General features: G+C 36.2%; 1 protein-coding gene and 1 long non-coding RNA gene across 3 annotated transcripts in view; one reads left to right on the forward strand and one right to left on the reverse strand.

The window, feature by feature from the left end:
• The window catches only part of ntn1b (netrin 1b), a 61,599-nt gene that overhangs the window by 14,695 nt on the left and 24,217 nt on the right, over positions 1 to 22,687 (forward strand). Inside the window, exon 3 of the mRNA XM_058770071.1 lies at positions 13,513 to 13,701. Coding sequence (XP_058626054.1) covers positions 13,513 to 13,701 — 189 coding nt within the window. The remainder of the gene's footprint in view (positions 1 to 13,512; positions 13,702 to 22,687) is intronic.
• The window catches only part of LOC131536898 (uncharacterized), a 33,132-nt gene continuing 22,075 nt past the window's right edge, over positions 11,631 to 22,687 (reverse strand). Inside the window, exons 1-4 of one of the 2 annotated variants that reach the window (XR_009270118.1) lie at positions 17,680 to 17,716; positions 13,531 to 13,693; positions 12,846 to 12,961; positions 11,631 to 12,541 (exon numbers count right to left, since the gene is read on the reverse strand). This is a non-coding gene — a long non-coding RNA (uncharacterized LOC131536898). Of the gene's footprint in view, positions 12,542 to 12,845; positions 12,962 to 13,530; positions 13,694 to 17,679; positions 17,717 to 22,687 lie in introns of those variants that run through there. The other variant, XR_009270119.1, reaches the window with a different exon arrangement.

Here is a 22,687-nt window from a genome sequence, read left to right on the forward strand (position 1 = left end):
ACATCAAATATGTTTTGACTGGCTTTGATTTTATCACTTCACGTCTGCATTTCGCTTCCAGTGTGGAGAATATTTCTTCTATTCAGTGAATGGATACAGAAAAACTTACGTTTTGGAAACTGGTGAATCCTTCCTGTGCAAGCTATGGGTTTAGCCGGAGACATTTCAAATCACGCCAAAGGCCTGAGCCCTATAACTGGTATATTTGTCCAGATAGCGACCTCTATTTCCGCAGGATAACTCTGTTGAGATATGCTATCTGCCCTCTACGCACTCTAATAGGAAACAGAGTGAATTCTGTGTCCTGTGTCCAACACAACAAAATGCAAACGTCAAGATCAGTCAGCAGCTGCTCCGTAGAGTCAAGGGTCTGAGCTAAAACACTCACCATTTCCTTAGCAAGCTCTTTTTTAATGCACTATAAATACTCCAAACTTAAATGCACATACAGTCACAGTTTTCAGAAACATTAAGCAGCACAAGTGTTATTGATAATAATAATAATAATAAATGTTTCTTGACCAGCAAATCAGCATATGAGAATGATTTCTGAAGGATCATGTGACACTGAAGACTGGAGTAATGATACTGAAAATTCAGCTTTGCATCCCAGGAATAAATTACATTTTACAATATATTCAAATAGAAAACAGTTATTTTGAATTGTAATAATATTTCATAATATTACTGTTTTTCTTGCATTTTTGATTAAATAAATGCAGACTTTGTGAGCAAAAGAGACTTCTTTAAAAATACTCTATTGAGCTGATGATGCGCCACATTGGGGTCAAATCTCGGACTCGTAATCCAAAGGTTGCGGGTTCGAGTCTCAGGTTCGGCAAGAATTGTAGGTGGGGGGAGTGAATGTACAGCGCTCTCTCAATATCACGACTGAGGTGCCCTTGAGCAAGGCACCAAACCCCCAACTGCTCCCTGGGCGCCGCAGCATAAATGGCTGCCCACTGCTCCGGGTGTGTGTTCACAGTGTGTGTGTGTTCACTTCGTGTGTGTGTTCACTGCTGTGTGTGTGCACTTTGGATGGGATAAATGCAAAAAAAAAAAAACATTGTATTGACAGATGCGGGAAGCCGGTCACAGAGCGATGACATATTGCATGTTGGTGTTGCCAAGGGTTACCAGACAAACAGTTGCACAGGTCACAGCATTGTGTGTGCTCTCTAGCTCAGGATGTAATTGGCTTCAGTGTGTTTCCCAGGACACTTGTGGCTCATAGCAGGAAGTTCTTTCCTTCTTCCTCTCCCACCCTGTTGCTGGAAGCCACCTAGTTACTAGTGTGTTTCATTAGAAAGCGTATGTCGCACAGTGCGGCTAGGCACTAGTCCTTTTAAATTATAAATAATGGTGCTACCTGAAAACGTGTGGCTTGTTGAGCAGAGGTGTGCTGTTATATTTATATTCATATAACTGGCGGTAAATAAAACAGGTGGGAAAAAATCATATTTAGGCACCAGAATATCATAGGCTTTGTTCACATTGCACACAAATGTTCAATTATTCACTGTTCACATAGTAAATCACAAAGTTCGGAGGAAGGAGTGAGAGAAAATTAGTGTATTTCAACAGGCGATATTGTAAACTTTGTATGACAGAAAAAATCAGAGCTCTGAATGTTCAAAATATAAATTTCCAGATTCTAAACATTTCATGTTGTTTTTGTTTTTTTGTTTTTCTTTTAGACATCACTGAAAAAAATTGGTGGTGAAACGGTTTTCACACAAAAATAGCTAATAAATTTTACAAATAATTACAAAGAAACATCAAGTATCACATTGAATAAAAGATGAAATTTTGAAGTAGAAAGTTGAAGTTTTTTCTTTTTTTTTCTTTTTCTTTTTCAAAATCTTGTTTTTTAGATTAATTTGTCAAATAATCATGCGCTGAAAGATTGGTGTAGAAACAATTTTCACTCAGAAATTATTAGTACATTTTACAAACAGTTACAAAGAAATGGCAACACAGATTTGAACATGAATTTGTGAAGCTGAAAAACTGAAGTAATATTGTCAATGAATCAAATTATTCAAAAATCGACTATTTCAAATAATAATTTTTCAACTATGAAATCTCTATTCAGCTCAAAAATTCGACATACATCAGGTGGAGTTTGTGCTGTTATGTACGACAGGCTTGCAACAGCACAGTCAAACCACAGTTAGGATGAACGATCTCCTGGAGTTTGTAATTTACAGCTCTGCTGCTCGGCTTCTTGTCCGCGGTGGGGTAACATGCAGCTCGAGCGTGTGGCAGATTGGTTGAGCTTCAGCCCGCTGTGGCATCCACAGAAAACACACCTCCAGCCAGACTGCAAGTTTCATCTCATTTACTTGTTTCTTCTATAATTGAGTCTGACTGACAGCAGGCTACTGCTCTCTGTTCCCCAGGCAAACTTTTAATTAGTAGCTTTAGAAACACCTTCATATTCTTCATTTACTTGGATTTGGCTCATAGATAAGTGCATCTCCTAGTTTTATTCTTTCTTCTCCATCTCCTTATTGAAATAGGCTTGAACGTTACAAACTGGCCACTAGCATGCGATACAAATGGCTAAGATCTTAAAAGGGTCACATCGTGTCATTCTTTTTCCACTTATAATGTTAGTAATGTTTGGAATAAGCAGCTTAGATTCAATAAAATACTTTTTTTTCCTCTGAGGAGGATGTTTTGAATTCTAAAATTACATTATGTTTTCAAAGTCCATTAAGCTCTTTTTAAATCTCAACAGATCAAGGAAAATTTGATTCCACATGATACAATCCCTTTAAGACATTCTTGTGCACTGAGACATTAAGGAGAAGAATATGTAGACTTTTTCCGCATGTTTTGCGTTGATTTCGGGGGAAAACCTGTGGAATGAATTTAACCCTTATGTCACTTTGACCCAGAGGATTTCCTGAAAAGGCTAGTTTAATGCTATCGCATTGGACTACAACTTTACTGACTTTGCTCACATAGGGTATAACAACTTCCTAAAAAAAAAGAGATAAATTTTGTATTCTTGAATTTTTTTCCCACCTGATTACATTGTGGTGTTCAGCAGCGACCGGCCTACAAATAATTGCTTATGAATTTCTTGCAATGCTATGCTATTACCAAATATTGGATTCGATTTTGTCAAGTTCTTTCAATAAGCACAGGTTTTGTATTTCTTTTTGGAACTGATTGATTGCAGGCCTCACTGATCTGAGCTTACTGAGTGAACATTGCCAAAATGATCTACAAATAAGATTTTTTTTATTTCACTCAAAAACTATGGTGCATAAGCTCAGATGAATGAGGCCTATGACTAATCAGTTCCAAAATAAATACAAAACCTGTGCTACACTCTTAAAAATAAAGGTGCTTCACAATGCCATAGAAGAACCTTTTTGTCTAAATGGTTCCTTAAAGGTGCTGTATGTAGGATTTTGACTCTACTAAAGCATAGAAATACCATAATATGTTTGCAGATATTTAAGAAACATGCTAAGTTAACATACTTGTTTATCTGAAAAACAATGCTACAGTCAGTTATTCTCCTTTGAAAATGTGCATTCCGGCCCGGAATGTCTGTGTTTGTTATGGTTTGTGAAACCCGCCCACTTGCCAGTTGGTGGAAAACACAGCGTATTTAATTTCATTCATCGGCATGTGTGCTCGTTCCTGTTGGTGTCGTTAATCTGGCAACCTGCGTGTGCATCAAGTCTGAGGAGGAGGGGCCGGGTGAAAAAAAACATCTCCAATATTTTTAATTTGGACTGCAATACCTAGTTCAACCACTGAGTGTCAATCCTACATACAGCACCTTTAAAGAACCTTTAACATCTGAAGAACCTTTTTGTTTCACAAAAGGTTCTTTGTGGTGAAAGAAGGTTCTTCAGATTATAAAAAGGTAAGGAAGAGATGGTTCTTTAAAGAACCTTTGACTGAATGGTTCTTTGTGGAACCAAAAATGGTTCTTCTATGGCACCGCTTGAATGAATCAATGAATCAATGAATCAACGAATCGCTTGGGTTAAACAACGTAAAACTTAATAAACAGTAACTGAGCGAAAACACATAAAAATGCACCATATCTTTGAATTCAAGAGGTGTGCCAATATCAAAATGCTGTTCAATACTGAAAAGCCATGTTCTGATTGATGGCCAGTAAATGACATGTATAAAAGATCCATACATTTTTGTTTTAAACAAAAACACTCCAAAAAGTCTAATTAATTAACATATGCAATTTTATGCATATTATTACTTTAAAAGTACATATTAATATTTTTTGAAAGGGTACCACCACTGTGACAGTTTTCTACCTTTTATCAGAGTATAATGAATGTTGTAAAAAAAGCCTAAATTGTATGCCACAAATGTGTGACTTTTAGATGTAGCAGGAACACAAGCTAATATGCTTAAGTTTGTTTTGTAATACATCTGTGCAGAATACTATAATTTATAGTATACCTGGAAAATGATTTACACATTTGGCGAACACTCTCATCCAAAACAATTTAAAGTGCATCCAAGTTATGTTTTCCCACCAGAATGAATTCTGCTAAATTAATTGAAAAAAAAAAAGGAAGAGGAATCTACTGAATTTTAATTTAAAACAAATGAAAACATCCATTATATAAATAACCTTTTAAGACTGAACCTTTTAATTCCAACTGAATAGTTGGAATTAAATTTGTGCTATATGACGACAAAGTTGAAATAAGCATCCACATTTAAATGCCTGTCATCAGTTAATAAATATACAATACGAGTCGAATACGAGTTCAAAAGGTATGTACTTTTAAAGTACTAATATGTGCCCTTAAGGTACTAATATGCATGATTTCGGAGTAAATAAGGGACAAAGATGTACCATTTTTTCCTGAAAGCGTAGTCGTGCATTGCCTTGCAATCACCCACGTCAACTGTACACCTTGTAAAGCTCATCACGGAGGCCTTCCCTCAGCGTGGAGCTGCATTCCAGTAACGCAGCGTCAATGAGGCTTCTTAGTGCCGTTCAAGGGCTGTAAATCTCAGCTGGTGAGAGACAATGAGACCAGAGTGACGACACCTGCAGTGGAAAAGCACAATCCGTCCATCCCATGCCGCATCATGCCGTGATCCGAGGGAGATTCCTATTTACGGATCATTTGGGATTTGGACCCCAGACTTCGGCTGCGGTGGAACCGATGGGCCACACATCTGCAGCCCGGGCCTGTCGTGAGGATGATTTACATAGGCTCGAAAAACAGAAGGAATGCCAAAACGATGGGAAGCGCTCACATTGTGTTCCCCCTCTTTCAAACTGATTTATGTTCTGTGGGGAAGCCTGTCCAGCCCTGCCAAATTCTTCAGCGTCTGGTGTCCAGCGCTGCAACAAATGTCTTTATCTTTTGAGCTCAGCTCCAATCTAGAATTCCACCAATTCCACTTGTCTTCCGCTTTCAACTGTGAGACAACATGAGATACTTTATTGAAGTTTACTGAGTGTTTACCCAGGGTAGTACAGTAAACACACAGTAGAACAGTCTTTGAAAACTTACACAACTGTGAGAAACCTGAGGACGTTGGGCAAAGCTTACAGTAAATGCTGCCATTGTCTAAAACCAGTATAATGTTTATGCTGGATCATAAGATGGTACCAACAATGCCAAAGTCATGCATCCAATTCCCTGGAAGCACATTCACAGATAAAATATGTATCCTAAAATAAATGTATTTGCCAAATGCATAAATTTAAAAGGGGATAATTACAGTAACAGTCTCAAATACATAATAAATACGTTGGCAATGAGAAATTTGGATTTCAAGTTCTTTTATTTACATTTTATTAACTTTGCGAGCATAAAAAGAGTGTCCACTCTTGTGACAAAACAACTTAAAGTTGGCATATTTAATCATAGTAGGTGACTTTACCTCATACAAAAATGTAATTGCCATATATGTTACCTATAAGGCAATATATAATTTTCTGAGCAGATGAAGATTTAAATTTATAAAATCCCCATAGTAAATTTGTACATGTACATATGTTAATAATATCTATACAATGTCAACAGTAGGCTATATATTGTAAATAAATAAATAAATAATATATCTTTGTTTATAAATACTTTTAAATGCATGTGTTTTATATTTACTTATGTAATATCAATATGTATTGACAGGTTTTAGGATGAATAAACATATACATGATATATACAGTATGTCCAAAATGTATTACATATACATAGATATATATGTTATATGAAAGGTTTTATATATGCTTCCTTCAAATATAGACAGTATATTTCATATACATGCTGTATATTACATTTGCATATGGGATGTAATAGACCCTTGGCAATGAAACAAATGCAATTTTGCACAATTATGAAATATGCAAGGTGCTACAATGTTTTAATAAATTGAATTCTGAAAAGCATGAATTTTATGCCACAAATGTGTGACTTTTAGATGCAGCAGAAATGTAAACTAAAGTTTGTTTTCTCATAGAAAACAAGTAAATAGAATATAGTTCATAAACTTTATGTAAAGCATCTCAAGCTGTCACGGTTCTCTGGGAACACGGAGCGAGGAGATTTCACACAAAGAGAGTCTTTAATCATCCAAAAGGGGAACACAGGGAATGTAGGAGACACAGAGCAACATGGGATGACGCTTAAGAACCGACAAACACTAACTGAATGGACTGGGGCTTTTAAACACAGGATAATCAGGGAAGAACGAGACACACCTGGAATCAAATTAACACAATCAACGGGAGACAGAAACTGGGCCACGGAGCACATGAGGAGAAAAAACACACACAAGACAGTCCACAATCCTGACACAAGCATCTGCTAAACTAATAAATGTTTCAAATTACAGACACTTTTATTCAAACTGTGCATGCTGTTTGTTTTCTCAGCATGAAAATAAATTCTGTAAAATAAATCGAAATGAAAGGAAGAAGAATTCATCAAATTGTAATTCAAAGGAATTTAACACATCTAAGGCATATAAACTTGAATTTGTTACATTTTTTGAATTATTACAGTCACAATCATCTTACAATTCTTTTTGCTACCTTTTTTACATTCGCACAACTCAGTGCATGCACTCCCTGGGAATCAACCCCTTGACCTTGGCATAGCTAGAGTCTGTACTAGTTAAGCTGCAGGAACACCAGTAGAAGTCCAATTAGAGACATTAAATCTCGGTTATGGATCCAGCTAAATTTCCATATTCCTTGATGTAAGTTTCAATGTGACAGGATGTTTTCATTTGAATTGGAAAAGCATCTGAAGAGTCCTAAGGCCGGTCTTGTTGCATCTCTGTTGGCAGGTTCTCTGAGATTTACAGCTGCTCTCACACTCCTAACACTGTACATGTAAAGAAAATTAAAGCGCTGCAAATTAATCACCAATTACTCAATGGGTGTGTTGCGTTTAGGAAAACAAACAGGCAAAGCTCGGAGATAAATCAAATGACTAACAAGCCGCGCAATGATTGGCTGATGCAATAAGTCAGCGTGGTGTGATGAGTTTCAACCTGGCACATTTCTGCTGCGATTATATTCCAAAAGGAAACATACGCTCCTAACAGAACACGCCGACATCCCACCTATTTTGTTTATTTTCATAAATTGCTCAGAAGCCCTGAAATATTAGCACGACTAATGTGTCAGCCAGTGATTTAATTGGACATTTTTAAAGGCCAATGTTTTCCAGCGCCGCCCACCCAAGCAGACAAATCACGGTTACTGTAAGGACTCATATACTCACTGCCATTTTGATTCAGAAAGCCTCCTGGAAGTTTAATAACAGCGCAGGGGTTCTACGAGGAGTGTGACATGAAGATACACAGGCCATGAGAAACAAGTTATGTTTCTGAGAAGAGCTGGACCGCTTCCCTCTGAGCGTGGAGCGTAGTTACTGTACCAGCCGGACTCCTTACGGAATAACCTGGGCCCGTTCCAGCTCTTTAAACAGGAGAAATGGCCAGAGATATTCTGGCTATTATGTGTTATTATTCATTACATGGTGTTATCATTGGCATTGTGTACTAGCGATATTTATTCATAAAATACTGGAGACCTGGACATTACTGATTGGATAATTATACAGTTTTACAGTCTCTTGGAGTCAAATCATTTATTTGCATTGAGTATTTGAGATGTCCCAAGATTCACAACACCTTAAGAGGCCAAATTAGCGTGAACAAGTGTAAAACTGTGTGTGTGTGAAATTATACTATATAAATGCAAATATATTAATATTAAAAAATAAACAATATAAAATATATATTCAAATAAGAGAAAAAATATTTAAAAAAAGAATATAAAGTGTAAATATATACACTTATATATAAATATAAACTATTATGTTTGAATATATATTTATAAATACATATTAAAAAAAAAAAAAAAAAATATATATATATATATATATATACTGTATATACAGGAGCATCTCAATAAATTAGAATGTCGTGGAAAAGTTCATTTATTTCAGTAATTCAACTCAAATTGTGAAACTCGTGTATTAAATAAATTCAATGCACACAGACTGAAGTAGTTTGAGTTGAATTACTGAAATAAATGAACTTTTCCACGACATTCTAATTTACTGAGATGCACCTGTGTGTGTGTATATATATATATATATATATATATATATATGTGTGTGTGTGTGTAAATACACATATAATTTTTAATACATATAAAATACATATTTTAATATATAAATACACATAATTACAGTACATTATGTTTATTTATAAGACAACAATATAAGTGTGTTTACGCTCATATTAGTTATATTTAATTAAACTTTTTCTGTTATGTATTAGTGTGTGTGTGTGTGTGTGTGTGTGTATATATATATATACATATATATATATATATATATATACATAGACATATTGGCTTTTCACATCATTAAACATCACATTAAATGAAGTAGTAAGCAGGTTAACAGTGCACTTCTAATCCTGTAATCCAATAATACTTCAACAGGCTTAATGATGATGCCATTTCAGAGGTCACAAGAACTTCTCCCCTTAAATGTGCAATGTTATGCGATGAATGCAGTAGCAATTTCACAGCCAGTTAGTGGAAGAATAAGCTCTTTGCTGTCTTTTGCTAGTTGAGCGCACGCTGTGGTTTTATTTGGTTTGATCGTATTTGTTGAGACGTTGTATATCACTTTCACTAGGCAACAGTGGCAAGCAGTTACACAAACAAAAAAGCAGGGAGGTCCGATTGCCCCGCTAATTGGTGTTGGCAAACGATTACAGAGCAGGGCCCATAACGGAAACGCCCCCTTAATTCTCACCCGTCATTACATCACAGCACTCTCGGGCGAACACAGGCCTTTCCAGATGGCCACGCGGGAGAGGAAAGATTTTAAAAATGAGAAGAAGCAAACCTGGTTTAAATAGAGCGTTTCAGTTGTGAGAGGATAACGGTGATCTCTGAGCCTATAATGCAATACTATTATTAACATGAAATAATTGAACTCAAAATTTTTCATTCTGTTTTAGAAAAAGGGTTCCTTAAGGAATTAATATATATATATATATATATATATATATATATATATATATATATATATATATATATATATATATATATATATATTTATAAATCAACAACATAAGAAACGAAAGATGATTTTTAGATATTGGTTTTGAATGAACTCAATTATGGTGACAGTATTTAAGTTGAACAGGTAAATTTATACTAAATGCAACAAATACACAATAATTTACATCAAAAAAAAAAGAAAGAAAAGGGTTTTGAGTCATGAATCATTTTTTACTTTTTCTTACTTTTTCAATGCATGAACCATCTGAATTCATTACAATAAATCAGACTTTTCAGCGCTGTCTATGCAAGAAAGAGAATTGTTTAACTGATTCACTAGAATGAATCAGACAGTCCAGCACAAACCATGAGAGGAAGATTTGTTCAGGTGAATCGATTGACTAGAATGATTCAAACTTTCCAGCACTACATATGAGAGAAAAGGAGAGAGGACTGTTGAGGTGAACCTTTGATTATTCTCAGCTCAGACATAACAAAGAAAACAATGTAGTGTTTGACCAACACTCACTGGAAAAAACTAGCTTGCTACTGGAAAAACAAATTAACCCACTATAAAATATATAGTGTATGATATAAAAATAAACATAAAAATATATATAGTATGAATTTCTCTTTGGCTAAATGAGTCCATACTTTAATTTGACCTTAAAAGCCCCCAAAGCTACTCAAATAGCTGGTAGCGACTCAAATTATGTTTTCCTACAGGACTTTTGACTATTATCCAGAATGACAAAAGCAAGAGCCTGAAGCACAGCACATACTGTACGTCCACTCCTTTCCACTTAAATATTTATTCTCGACTCACACATGACAATTTATCATATCAATGACCATATTAGTCACTTCACTTAGATTACAAGTGACTCATGAATGAGTCTTCTTTTCCTATGAGCTTACATTTATCTAAGGCCATCAGAAACATTGCATAGATAACTATGATTTATTATTGTACAGTCCCTCTCCTGGAAGCTTTGTTACTTTCCATCATATGGAAAAAACATGCTGTGGAAATGACCAGTAGTTCAAGCTCTAAAAGCAGTCTGTATACTGTTACGTATATGTGGCCCTGGACCACAAAACCAGTCTTAAGTCGCTGGGGTATATTTGTAGCAATAGCCAAAAATACATTGTATGGGTCAAAATTATTGATTTTTCTTTTATGCCAAAAATCATTAAGACATTAAGTAAAGATCATGTTCCATGAAGATATTTTGTAAATTTCCTACTGTAAATATATCAAAACTTAATTTTTGATTAGTAATATGCATTGCTAAGAACTTCATTTAGACAGCTTTAAAGGTGATTTTCTCAATATTTCGATTTTTTTGCACCCTCAGATTCCAGATTTTCAAATAGTTGTATCAAATATTGTCCAATCCTAACAAACCATACATCAATGGAAAGCTTATGTATTCAGCTTTTAAATGATGTATAAATCTGAATATATGTATATGATCATATATGTGTGTGTGTGTGTGTGTGTGTGTGTGTGTGTGCATATATTCTGGACACCTGTTAAAAGTATGTGCAAGCACCGATAGCCTGTCTTTTTTACGGATTTATCCGCCCTCTTTGGTCCACATGCACCATTTGGAAGCACTCAGTGGTGATGTTAATGGCAGGATTCAGTTCATTTAACCATGTTTATACCATCTCAGTTTAGCCTGATAATTCGCCCCATTTCTACACCTCTTGCTTCAGATTTTCAGTTCTCTGAGGATTACCAGTCACTCACCCAAAAACCCTGCAAGGCTTCCGTAGTGAGAGGAGCTGGTCTCTGTTGTAAATAATGGAGCCATGCTTGGCTGGATGTCTTTCAAATGCAAAAAGTAGCTTGGTGTGCTTTCCACAATGAGCTGGATGAATGACAAATTTACCAGACTTTTTTCCGTTCCCAACCAGTTTAGGCAACCAATAATAAATCATCTTCACAAAGTCTGATTAACTGACATTTGTAATGATATTGTGATAATATCAGAAGAGAGCAGAGTAAAAACAAAAGCATTTAATGTGCATGGAATGTTTTGACAAACATTACACAAATACGGAGCTGCTGAGTGAGAGGACAGAATTGCGGCGCAAATAAAATCATAATGAATTAGGATAATATAATGGAAAAACATGCTCATTCTTTTCAGAGGACTGGGGGAAGAAGGAGAAAGTGGCCTGGAGCTGGTGCAAAGAGAGCAGTTCATTTCAATTCTACTGTGTTGCAATATTAATTTGTTCTGTGTTTTTCCACTGAAAAAGATAACTGTACTTATCACTCAAAACTCAAAACTGATTTGACTATGTATGAACACATTAATGCTTCTAAAAAGTGAAAATTGCGTCTCTATCAGAAGTATCATGGAAGATAGTGTGTAAAAGAGGGAGAGATATAGTCAAGGCCTGGTGTGTTATCATCACTGTACTGAGTGGTTGAAGTGTTCTAGGTGTCTGCGCAATAAAACATGACAGCTGCTTAACACTTCCTTCCTGTGTATGTGTGAGTGACAGTCCATGTCCCTATTTAGTCACTAACATCTAGACTCCTCAGCAGGTGTGAGTGTGGCTGCAGTATCTGTGTAGAAGTAGGAATATTGTTTCTCTTTTGTGGTTTGTTCTCTTTTATGGTTATTACAGGTTGTTTTATAGTTGTATATCAGGGATGGAGTTGCCATGGATAGATAGAACAATCGATTTAACAAACAGAATTAAGAAACAGAATGAACATAATGGTGGATAGATAGATAGATGGCTGATCGGACCAGGAGAGGTCAGAGGTCAAAGCCTTGAGCAGGTGTGTGTGAGAGCACAGGATCTGGAGCGAGTCGTTTTATGAAGCTGTTGTCTCTTAATGAAATGCTGTAAATGGATGGAAGCCCAGAGATCCAGTGATGTCATTAAAATAATAAAGCTCTCTCAGGATACTAGTCAAACGTCTCGATGATTCTGGCCTCTCCTCTCTCCCACTGTGTTAAGGGTCTTCTATGATCACCAGGGGACAGAAAACACCACCTAAATCAGTTCACATCACATCAGATTTAGATTGTACATGCAGGAGCGACATGCCCCGAAGAATACTGCGGCAATAAAGTAATTGTATGGTTGTTCAATAAAATATATGATACTCTGTGAGGGTGAATATGTGTGTCATGGGTATTTTACAGATAAGCATTTGTAAAAATGTGGGAATGTGATCTCTTAGTCGTTTGCCCTTTACTAGGACAATTTCCTGTCAATTAAAGGAATAGTTCAACCAAAAATGAAAATCTGCTGAAAATGTACTCACCCTCAGGTCAACCAGGATATAAATGATTCGTTTCTTCATCAGATTTGGAGAAATTTCCCACTCACCAGTGGATCCTCTGCAGTGAATGGGTGCCGTCAGAATGAGAGTCCAAACAGCTGATAAAAACATCACAATAATACACACCCCATTCAGTCCATCAATTAACATCTTGTAAAGCCAAAAACTGAATGTTTGTAAGAAAGACATCCATCATTAAGACACTGTTTTGGCTTGTAAACAGTGCTCACTCTGTGCATATTTCTCTCCTTATTCAAACAAGACAACTTTGTCACTGAAGAAAGCAATATTATGGATAGAGGACTCACATTTTAGCTGGAAGCAATGGTTTTTAGTTAAAATATCCTATAGGTGGATTTATTACAAACACGCAGCTTTTCACATCGCAAGAAGTTACTTGATGGACTGGAGTCGTGTTGATGACTTATTGTTTATTGTGATGCTTTTATCAGCTGTTTGGACTCTCATTGTAGGTTAGCAAATTTTCAGTACCTTTTTATTTTTGCGTGAACTATTTCTTTAAAGCTCTCAAATGGAATGTATAAAAATGTCTTTTAAATGCAGACAGACATGATCATGTATTTCTGAGAATTCAGTGGCTGGTAAACAGCTCTCTAATTTTTCTTCCTTATGCCCATCTCTCCCAAAGCCTGCCACTGTAACTTACATGCCCGCCGCTGCCGCTTCAACATGGAGCTGTATAAGCTATCGGGCCGGAGGAGTGGAGGAGTCTGTCTCAACTGCAGACATAACACAGCCGGACGGCACTGCCACTACTGTAAGGAAGGCTACTACAGAGACATGACCAAGGCCATCTCACACAGACGCGCCTGCAAAGGTAAGCAACCAAAAATGTCAATTACTTTACAGCTACTGCAGATAAAAATACACGTTAGATCAACAATATTCCCCAAAATGTTGTCCCAACTAGCCTAAAATAACTTAAAAGAGAATTAGGTAAACCAACTGAGAACAATTATTAAGTCAGTAATTTAAAAAATAGTAAGTGATGTAATTTATGACTATAAATCATTTTGAGAAACAACTACATAAAACATCAAATTAAAATGCTTAAACATGGTAAATTCGGGTTTGGATTCAAAATGTCCTTCTTCAAATCCCCCCCAAAAAAGCTTTGAAATATGTCCCAGTTTATTTTATATTAGATGCTTTTTTAATTGCTTGATTTAGATGAATAGAATTTGAGCTGAAATCGATTAGAATAAGATAGTATTTATACAAAGGGGTTTCCTGGAAAATGAATACAGGCCAAGTAGACAAGTAGGACTGCCATGGAATTTGGGACAACAGAGAATATTAACAATAATAGTGAAACAAGCCAATTATTCACTCACCCGTGAAAAAATGTAAAGGCACAAGAGATTACGCATATGTTCTAGACCTGAGAGACCTCACGTTCACACTTAGAGGTCAGATGGTCTGTAAGGCTCTGTTCAAAAACTTTGTGAGCTAGCTATGTAGGCAGCATTTTAAAGCACCATAAGGGACACTCCTGATGTGAAAGCTGTTTCCAAAGGGAGGTAGCATGATTATGCCTTCTTTTGGACAAATTCTAAGGCAGCACTGTATATTCCATGGCAAACAGAGCAACACGCGTAGTGAAAAGAATCGTCTAAGATGAATAAATGGAACCTTGCTTCCACTGCTGGATAAAAAATAAAAAGATAATTGATTTTTATCTCACAATTCTGACTTTTTTCCTTTCAATTCAGAGTTTTTATCTCGCAACTGGGAGAAAAAAACATCAAAATTGTTCCATATAAACTCAGAATTGCAATATAAACTCAATGTTCTGAGAAGGAAAGTCTGAATTATGAGATATAAACGTGCAACTGCAAGAAAAAAAAAATAGAATTATGAGATAAGAAGGTTGCAATTACTATTTTATTTTTTATTCCGTGGTAGAAAGAACAAAAAACAAACCTCAGAATTCCAAGAAAAAGTCAAAATTACGAGATGGAAAAATCAGAATTGTAAAATTTCTATGCTTAGAGCATTTTGAAATTAGCCTAGAAAAACTATTGCTAAAGCTATTGTTGCAAAATCAGTTTGAATCAAATCTCCCATGCACTTCACTAGAACATTTCAAATCAGTCACTTATCCAACTTGCACCTCACTATGTTTTGTGAACAGAACCCGATTGTGGACATAACATGGGAAACATTTCTTAAAGATGAGCATACATAGCATAGTTGAAAGAAGTGCATGTAAATGCATATAATATACTTTTCTTAAAAAACATGAAATCCGGTTACATCTAAAGTTTTAAACGCATGGATTTCATCCACTGTTGGTTCAGAGATGAATTTCACAATGTCATTCCCCCGTGTTCCCATAGTCCATTCACTCACAAAACAGTCTGTGCTGTTGCATATTTCCCACCTTCAAGCCAAGATAACTTGTATTCTCATCTGACTCTCGCAGACCTAGAGTTTTGACGGACTGAAAGCTTCAACAAACCGCAGCATAATTGATATGAGAGGCTGCTAACCCAATCACTGGGGCAGCTTAATTTTTTGCGGACTGTTATGTTCCAAAGCGCAGATGTGATGGATGGCAAACACTGCCCAAGTTTCATTGACATTGCTGTGTATTATCACATGAGGAATGCATCTGATTCAGGGGAGGGTTTCAACAGCTTTCCTCTGCCAGCCAAAACATTTACTCAGGCTATATATGGGACGCTCGGAGGCCAGATGCGAGGGATACAGGCATGCTAGTTTTACAAAAGTAGCCTCTTGTAATGACCTTAACATACAGTAAATGGCTGGTAAAGTCAAAGCTTGTTCGGGAAATGCTGAGGAGTTCCAGTCACCTTTGTCAAGATGATTGCTTCACTCGTCTCAGGTGACAAACTCCCTAACATTGTGACGTCATCTAGCGGACTGCCATATTTATTGTTCATGTCAGCCAACCATCTCATTGTGCTTGTTTTGGACAGGAAACGCAACATTGTGCCAACAGTGTTCAGCGCTTTCGAAAATTCTATAGAGGGTCGTTTGGAAAAGAAAGGAATATCACTTGTAAATAAGGCGACAGAGCACCTATCGGACCCCAAACCAGATCCATTGTCAGTGGCAGTCTGGAACACCTCATGCTTTATATTGTAGATTAACAACTTCATCCCTCATTGGGTACAGTGTAAACACCATGTCACCCACAAGAACCATATCATTTCTTTCTCTCACCTTTGCACTTATAGGAATAGCTCCTCTAAAAATAAAACATTCTCTCATTATTTATTCACCCTCATGTACGGCTTAGTGTGATTATCAAATTGCAAAGGCTGCAGTTTAATTAAATAAATTTCTGTCATGATAAGTTTTGGAGGGTTTAGCATGGTAATGTACATGACAATGTTAATGTGTTTGGTCTTTGCAGGATAGATTTGCTACACTGCTGCTGCTGCGGCAGAGCTAGAACCAATGTTCCCTCTCATTTTTTTTCTTGCTGAGCAAAACTTTTCTCTGTTGGGCAGACATTTCGGCCACCTGAGCAAAAAAACATTCTTTATACCAGTGGGGCGCGGACACTCTCCCGGGGGGGCGCGAGTAGGCTACAGGATGGGAGGGAAAAAAACCTGAAAAAAAAAATTTGCAATTTTTTTTTAATCACTAAACTACTGTCATAAAAAGTTATAGTTTTGTATATACATAACTCCTGAATAAAAATTAAAATGTGTTTGGACTGATTTAAAAAAAAAAAGTTTTTAACAAATTTGATTGGTTTGTCGATAGTGAGCGCAAATGCAGGTGATAAGCGGTTTTATTAAGCGAGTCATTGAGTCGTTCATTCAAACGATTCGTTCAAACGGCCGATTCATCGAGAATGAGACAGATGTTTGTGCATGGGTCATTGAATCTTTGACTCAACCGATTCGTTCAAAACACTGAATCATTCAAAACACGATTGAGTGTTGCTGTGAGATGCGCTATGCTGTGATCTTTGTTTGGATTCATCGGATCTATTTTCGTTGCTAAAATAGACCAAAACAGTCATTATTTCGTCTAAAATGTAAGTGACTTAATATTATTAACTTGTTTGTTGAACCGTCATATGAAATCAGTGTCACATTTTCAATCGTGAGGTGATGGTAAATTAAGTGATGGTCAGTTGTCAGCTCTCTTGGTCGTGTGATGTATGTTGCTGAACTGTATTCAAATGTTATAAATATAAAAACACCACATTTTGAAATTTAACTGCAGTATGTCAATTTAGTTTATTTGTGTGTGCTGCGCTCATAGGGGCGGGTGTTACAGCGGTTGTATGAGCTGCGAGAGGAGGTGAAGTGCTTTTTGACAGAAATCAAATCAGATCTGGCGAAGCATCTGGATGACACTAGCATGTGGTTTGCATCTCTGTCCTATTTGGTCGATATATTTGACCGCTTGAACGGCCTCAACCTCAAACTCATATTTTGCTCCTTGCAGACAAAGTGCACGCCTCCACACAAGAACTAGACCTCAGGCATGGCCGCATCAGTCGAGGGAACTGCGACATGTTCCCCGGCCTTGCAGACTTCATCACTGATGCAGGCACATCACACGATTTCTCCTCCCTATTTCAATCAGCGTCTGAGCACCTGTCAGCAATGAGAAAACAATTCGCGACGTACTTTAAAGAGGATTATCTATGGCGTCAAATCTATGCCATTAATAACCGAGCGCACCACTAAATCACTTCCGCGAGAGGAAAACAGATCTACACGCGAGGAAACTGGAGCCCGCGAGCTAATTTCAAACACTCGCGCGCACGTGATCATCCCCCACATCCTCGCGCTCGATCTTCTCTCACCTGCTCGCGCGAACCAGTGTTGCCAACTAATTTTCAGAGAAAGTTGCTAAAGGAAGGTCAATTTGTTGCTAAAAGTTGCTAAATGTCGTTGTCATTGCGCGATTACGTCATTGCGTAATCACGGCGCAAAATTGTCACATCATCAAATCTCAGCAAAAATATATATTTTATATATGTTAATTTAGATTGTAAAATATTATGCATAATAAAATATTAAAATATAAATAACTATTTTAGATACATTGAATTATTGAACACTTACACATTTTTGAATGATTACAATTAATTAATTTAAGTAGTTTTTAATCGCTAGTAAACTAGTAATACTACACATTCTCAACAATTATGCTTTACGCAGTGTATTAGTAGTTAGTTAGTATACACTCCAAGAAAAGTCTGTAAAAATAAGGCACAATCTACTATATTAATATGAAATAATTTTCTGTATTGGTTTTTTACTAGTATCTTTTCCATTTTTCTTACAGCGTACTAACTGATCAACAATCGCAAGTACAAGCTAACATAGTGTATCATAAATGAACAGTTATTATTATTATTATTAAATTGAACAATTGCAAATAGCAGCTAACTTAATGCACGTGATGTGTGTACTGCTAGGCATCTTTGGTTTTCTTCTTTTTGTGTAATTTGGATGGAAAATGTGTGCCTTTTTATTGTCTGAGTCACTTATCAAAAGTTGCTAAAAGTTGCCAAATAAATGTAAAAAATTGCTAAATTTGTTGCTAGGTGCTTTTCGAAGAAAAAGTTGCTACGGTAGTCTGAAAAGTTGCTAAATTTAGCAACAAAATTGCTAAGTTGGCAACACTGGCGCGAACACTTCTATTTTTGTCAGTCGTGGGGCGGGGCTTGCTGTTTTAATTGTTATCTCTAACGCCATTGGTTACTTCCCCTTTTCCTGTGAAAAGGCGATCCATAATTCACATGTGACCTGAGACATGGCTTCATCAACAGACTAGATGCATGTAAGCTGTCATTTATTTATTTTTATTTTTTTTATAAATATAAGTAGGGTAAAGTGCAGAACCCTCTTACAATGAAAGAATATATTGCCATCAACCCCTAAAATTTGACATAGTAATACAAAATATATTAAAAAGTTTATACAGCAACTCTTGCTTATTTATATGAACAAATAATTTATTTGCACAGCAAACGAGCTATCAATTGATATGCAGGAACAGCTTATTAAGCTGAAGAGTGACAGTAGACTGAAGGAACTCTTTAGCTCCTGCCCTCTTTCGTCATTCTGGGCAGCATTGATGCAGGAATATCCTGAACTCTGTGACGTCGCCTTGAAGATTCTCCTTCCTTTCGCGTCGACATATTTGTGTGAGGCAGGATTCTCAAAAGTGACTGCACTCAAAACGAAATACCGCAATCGTGCACAAATCGAGGATGATTTGAGGCTATGTTTATCAAACATTGAGCCAAGATTTGAGGATCTTTGCAAGACAAAGCAGGCTCAGGTCTCACATTAACATCACCTACCTGCAAGCTTCTGTAAAAAATGCAGATGATGCCTACAATTAGGCCTAGTAATAATAACAATAATAAAGCATAAATTAATATCAGAGGTCTGGTGCCAATTCCCAATTATAGCAATAGCCTAGTAATGATAATAGGCCTATACTGATGATAATAATAATAATAATAACAACAACAACAACAATAAAGCATGTAACCTCATAATTATATAGCAATATCCTAGTAATGATGATAGGCCTACTACTACTCATAATAATAAAAATAATAATAATAATAATAATGTCTGCAAGCTCACATTAGAAGTCTGGTGCTACTGCCAATTATAACAATAGCCTAGTAATGATAATAGGCCTACCTACCGCTACTGATGATAATAATAATAATAATAATAATGTGGGCCTAAAAATAATAGCCTAGGGCTATCTATCTATCTATCTATGCAAGGTGGTGTGGGTGGTGGGTGGTGGGTGGTGGGGGGGGGGGGCACTGGGGCCCCAACTGCAATGAACCAGCTTTGGGGGGGCCCAGCTTGCAAAAGGTTGAGAACCCCTGCTTTGTACCATACCTGTACGGCGCGCATGCAAAAAAGTGTGTAACTTTTAACTTTAATGTGCTATTTATATTTGATTTGACCCTTGACTAAATGATGTACATTTTAGGTTACCTAAGAAAACATTTTTTTTTCTTTACAGTATAATACACTGCCGATCAAAAGTTTGGGATCAGTAAAGTTTATTAAAGAAGTTTCTTATTCTTAGGCTGTATCTATTTGATAAAAAATACTGAATATTATTTCACAAAATAATATTGTGAATTGCAATTTAAAATAAAAGTTTTCTATTTTAGTATACTTTAAAATATAATTTATTCCTATGAAGCAAAGCAATTTTTAGCATCATTACTCCAGTCTTCAGTGTCACATGATCCTTCAGAAATCATTCTAATATGCTGATTTTATAATCAATGTTGGAAACAGTTGTGCTGCTTAATATTTTTTTAGGACCTGTGATATGTTTTTCAGGATTCTTTGATAAATAAAAAGTTAAAAAGAACAGTGTTTATTCAAAATAGAAATTTTGTGTTAGAATATACACTACTATTCAAAAGTTTGGGGTCAGTATTTCTTTTCTTTTTTTTAAAGAAATTAATACTTTTATTCAGCAAGGATGTGTTAAATTGATAAAAAGTGATAGTAAAGACTTATAGTGTTAGAAAAGATTTCTGTTTTGAATAAATGCTGTTCTTTTTAACTTTTTATTAATCAAAGACTCAAAGAAAAATGTATCACAGGTTCCAAAAAAAAAAATATTAAGCAGCACAACAGTTTCAACATTGATTATAAATCATCATATTAGAATGATTTCTGAAGGCTGGAGTAATGATGCTGAAAATTCAGCTTTGCTTCACAGGAATAAATTATATTTTAAAGTATATTAATATAGGAAACCAATATTAGAAATTACAGTAATGTTCCACAATATTACTGGGGGGGTTCTGTATTTTTGATCACATCCTAGATGAGCATAAGAGACTCCATTTAAAAAACAAGGTCAATTATTTATTAGGTTTATAATATAGGCCTAACATAATATAATATAATATAATATAAAAACAAACTGAAACATTTAAACTGATAGAATAGAATAGAAAACAAACTGAAGTATTTAAACTGAGATCTGTAAGTTAAATATATTTTAAAAAAACGTGAACGTGAATTGTTCTGTAGCTATCTAAACATCCCTATGAAGTACAGTTTGCACAATACACCTGTGTGTGACTGTAAATGTCTCAGAGTTTTGTTACCGTTCTGTGCCCATCATCCGCTATTTCCAGCACTTAATCAAGCCACTCTTCTTTAATACATGATGACATTTTATTTCACATGTCATTGCGTTTGCGTTGGCTCTCGTGTTGAGCTATTTCGTCCACAAACATTAAAATATACAGTTTCTACAGCGACTCATTTGGCGCACATCATTCTCTTTCTATGAAACCTGTAAACCGCATTCACCGATTCTAACTCTATAGCGACACCAACTCTATAGCGGTTTATCCGAGCATTGCAATTCATTCGCTTTTACTAGAATTTAATCAAATGGCTTTCCCAACTCATTTATGCGTGTGTGTGGCATATTATTTCTTCTGCGCGGTCGCAGTGGAAGAAGAGTGTGGCCGTGCGCGCGCAGCTTAGAGGGAACATTGGCTAAAACTGTCAATACATTAACAGACATTCTGCTTTAAGAAAAACTGCTGCTGCACATATAACATATATGAATTAACCCCATATATAGCATACATGATCACCCCGTAGCAGATCTAGACAGGTGGAGCTGGGGAAGGTGGAGGGTTTCTGAAGCGTGCTGCATCTGCTACTAGCCAAGTATTTGAATGTTGAGCAGCAAGCACATTGGCTGCTGATATGAAAAGAACCAATCAGCTGCGCCATGTGATAATATTATGTAAGATTGAGTTTGACCTATTGGACTGCGCCATAGAGTTTCATAAAAGAAATTTAAGTGCAGCACTGTTTTCTTATATATGCAAGCAGATCGTGATTCAGGTTTTCAGTGTCAGTTTGCAGTAAACGATTTGTAAACAAATCGTTCTTTTGAGTCTGATCTTTTCAATGAATCATTTGATTCAGTTCACAAAACAGGTCTAAATGAGTAGCTCACGAATCAGACTAATTCATTTTTCAATTTTACTAACTCACTGCGATTAACTGCCCTCTGCAGGGCTATTAGTGAATAACTGTGACTGCATATGTAGAATATAGTGCACAAGTCATTTGGACTGCTATTATTGTGCTTTTGCACCGTTTGAAGCTTAAAAGGCTTAGTCCTCATTCACTGTAATTGCATGGAAATGTGTGGCCTGGAAAAAAAATAAAAAAACTTTTTCCCTTAGCATTCCACTGAAGAAAAAGTCATATTTGGAACGACATAAGTGTGAACAAATGATGACAGAATTTACATTTTTGAGTGAACTGTTCCTTTAAACACGGAGAGGGGTTTTCAACAGCCATGAGAACTTACAGTCCATGCCGCATTGCTCCACACTCATTTCCCCAGAATCTCTTCTTACTACTGCTGAATTATTAGTAGCTCTGGTTTAGATTATGTGCTGTAGAGTTGTAGGGTCGTCTGTGAAGGCGTAAGAGTGGTGTCGTAATTCAGCAGGCGGTGGGCTGGTTGGTGGGTGGCTTAAGTGCAGAACTGTAGCTGCTTTTTACCGAATGTTAAGTGGGCATTGAAATTCAAAGCATCCCACCACTTTGTGTAGCATTTATTAACATCAGCTAAATCATCAGTGAGAGGAAATAGTGAAAGCAATCCAATTGAAATTGCTGAAATGCTGTAGTTAAAATTGTTTTCTATTCTCAAAGCATGATTTCTACAGTTCTGTATGGTGTCAATTAAAAAAACAATATGCAGAGTGCCTTCTAAGATACCTTGTATTAGCCAGTTGCTGTATCAATGCAAATTATTTACTAATACGCTAT

The sequence above is a fragment of the Onychostoma macrolepis genome, chromosome 03 (assembly GCF_012432095.1).
Source record: "Onychostoma macrolepis isolate SWU-2019 chromosome 03, ASM1243209v1, whole genome shotgun sequence".
NCBI classification, from domain to species: domain Eukaryota; kingdom Metazoa; phylum Chordata; class Actinopteri; order Cypriniformes; family Cyprinidae; genus Onychostoma; species Onychostoma macrolepis.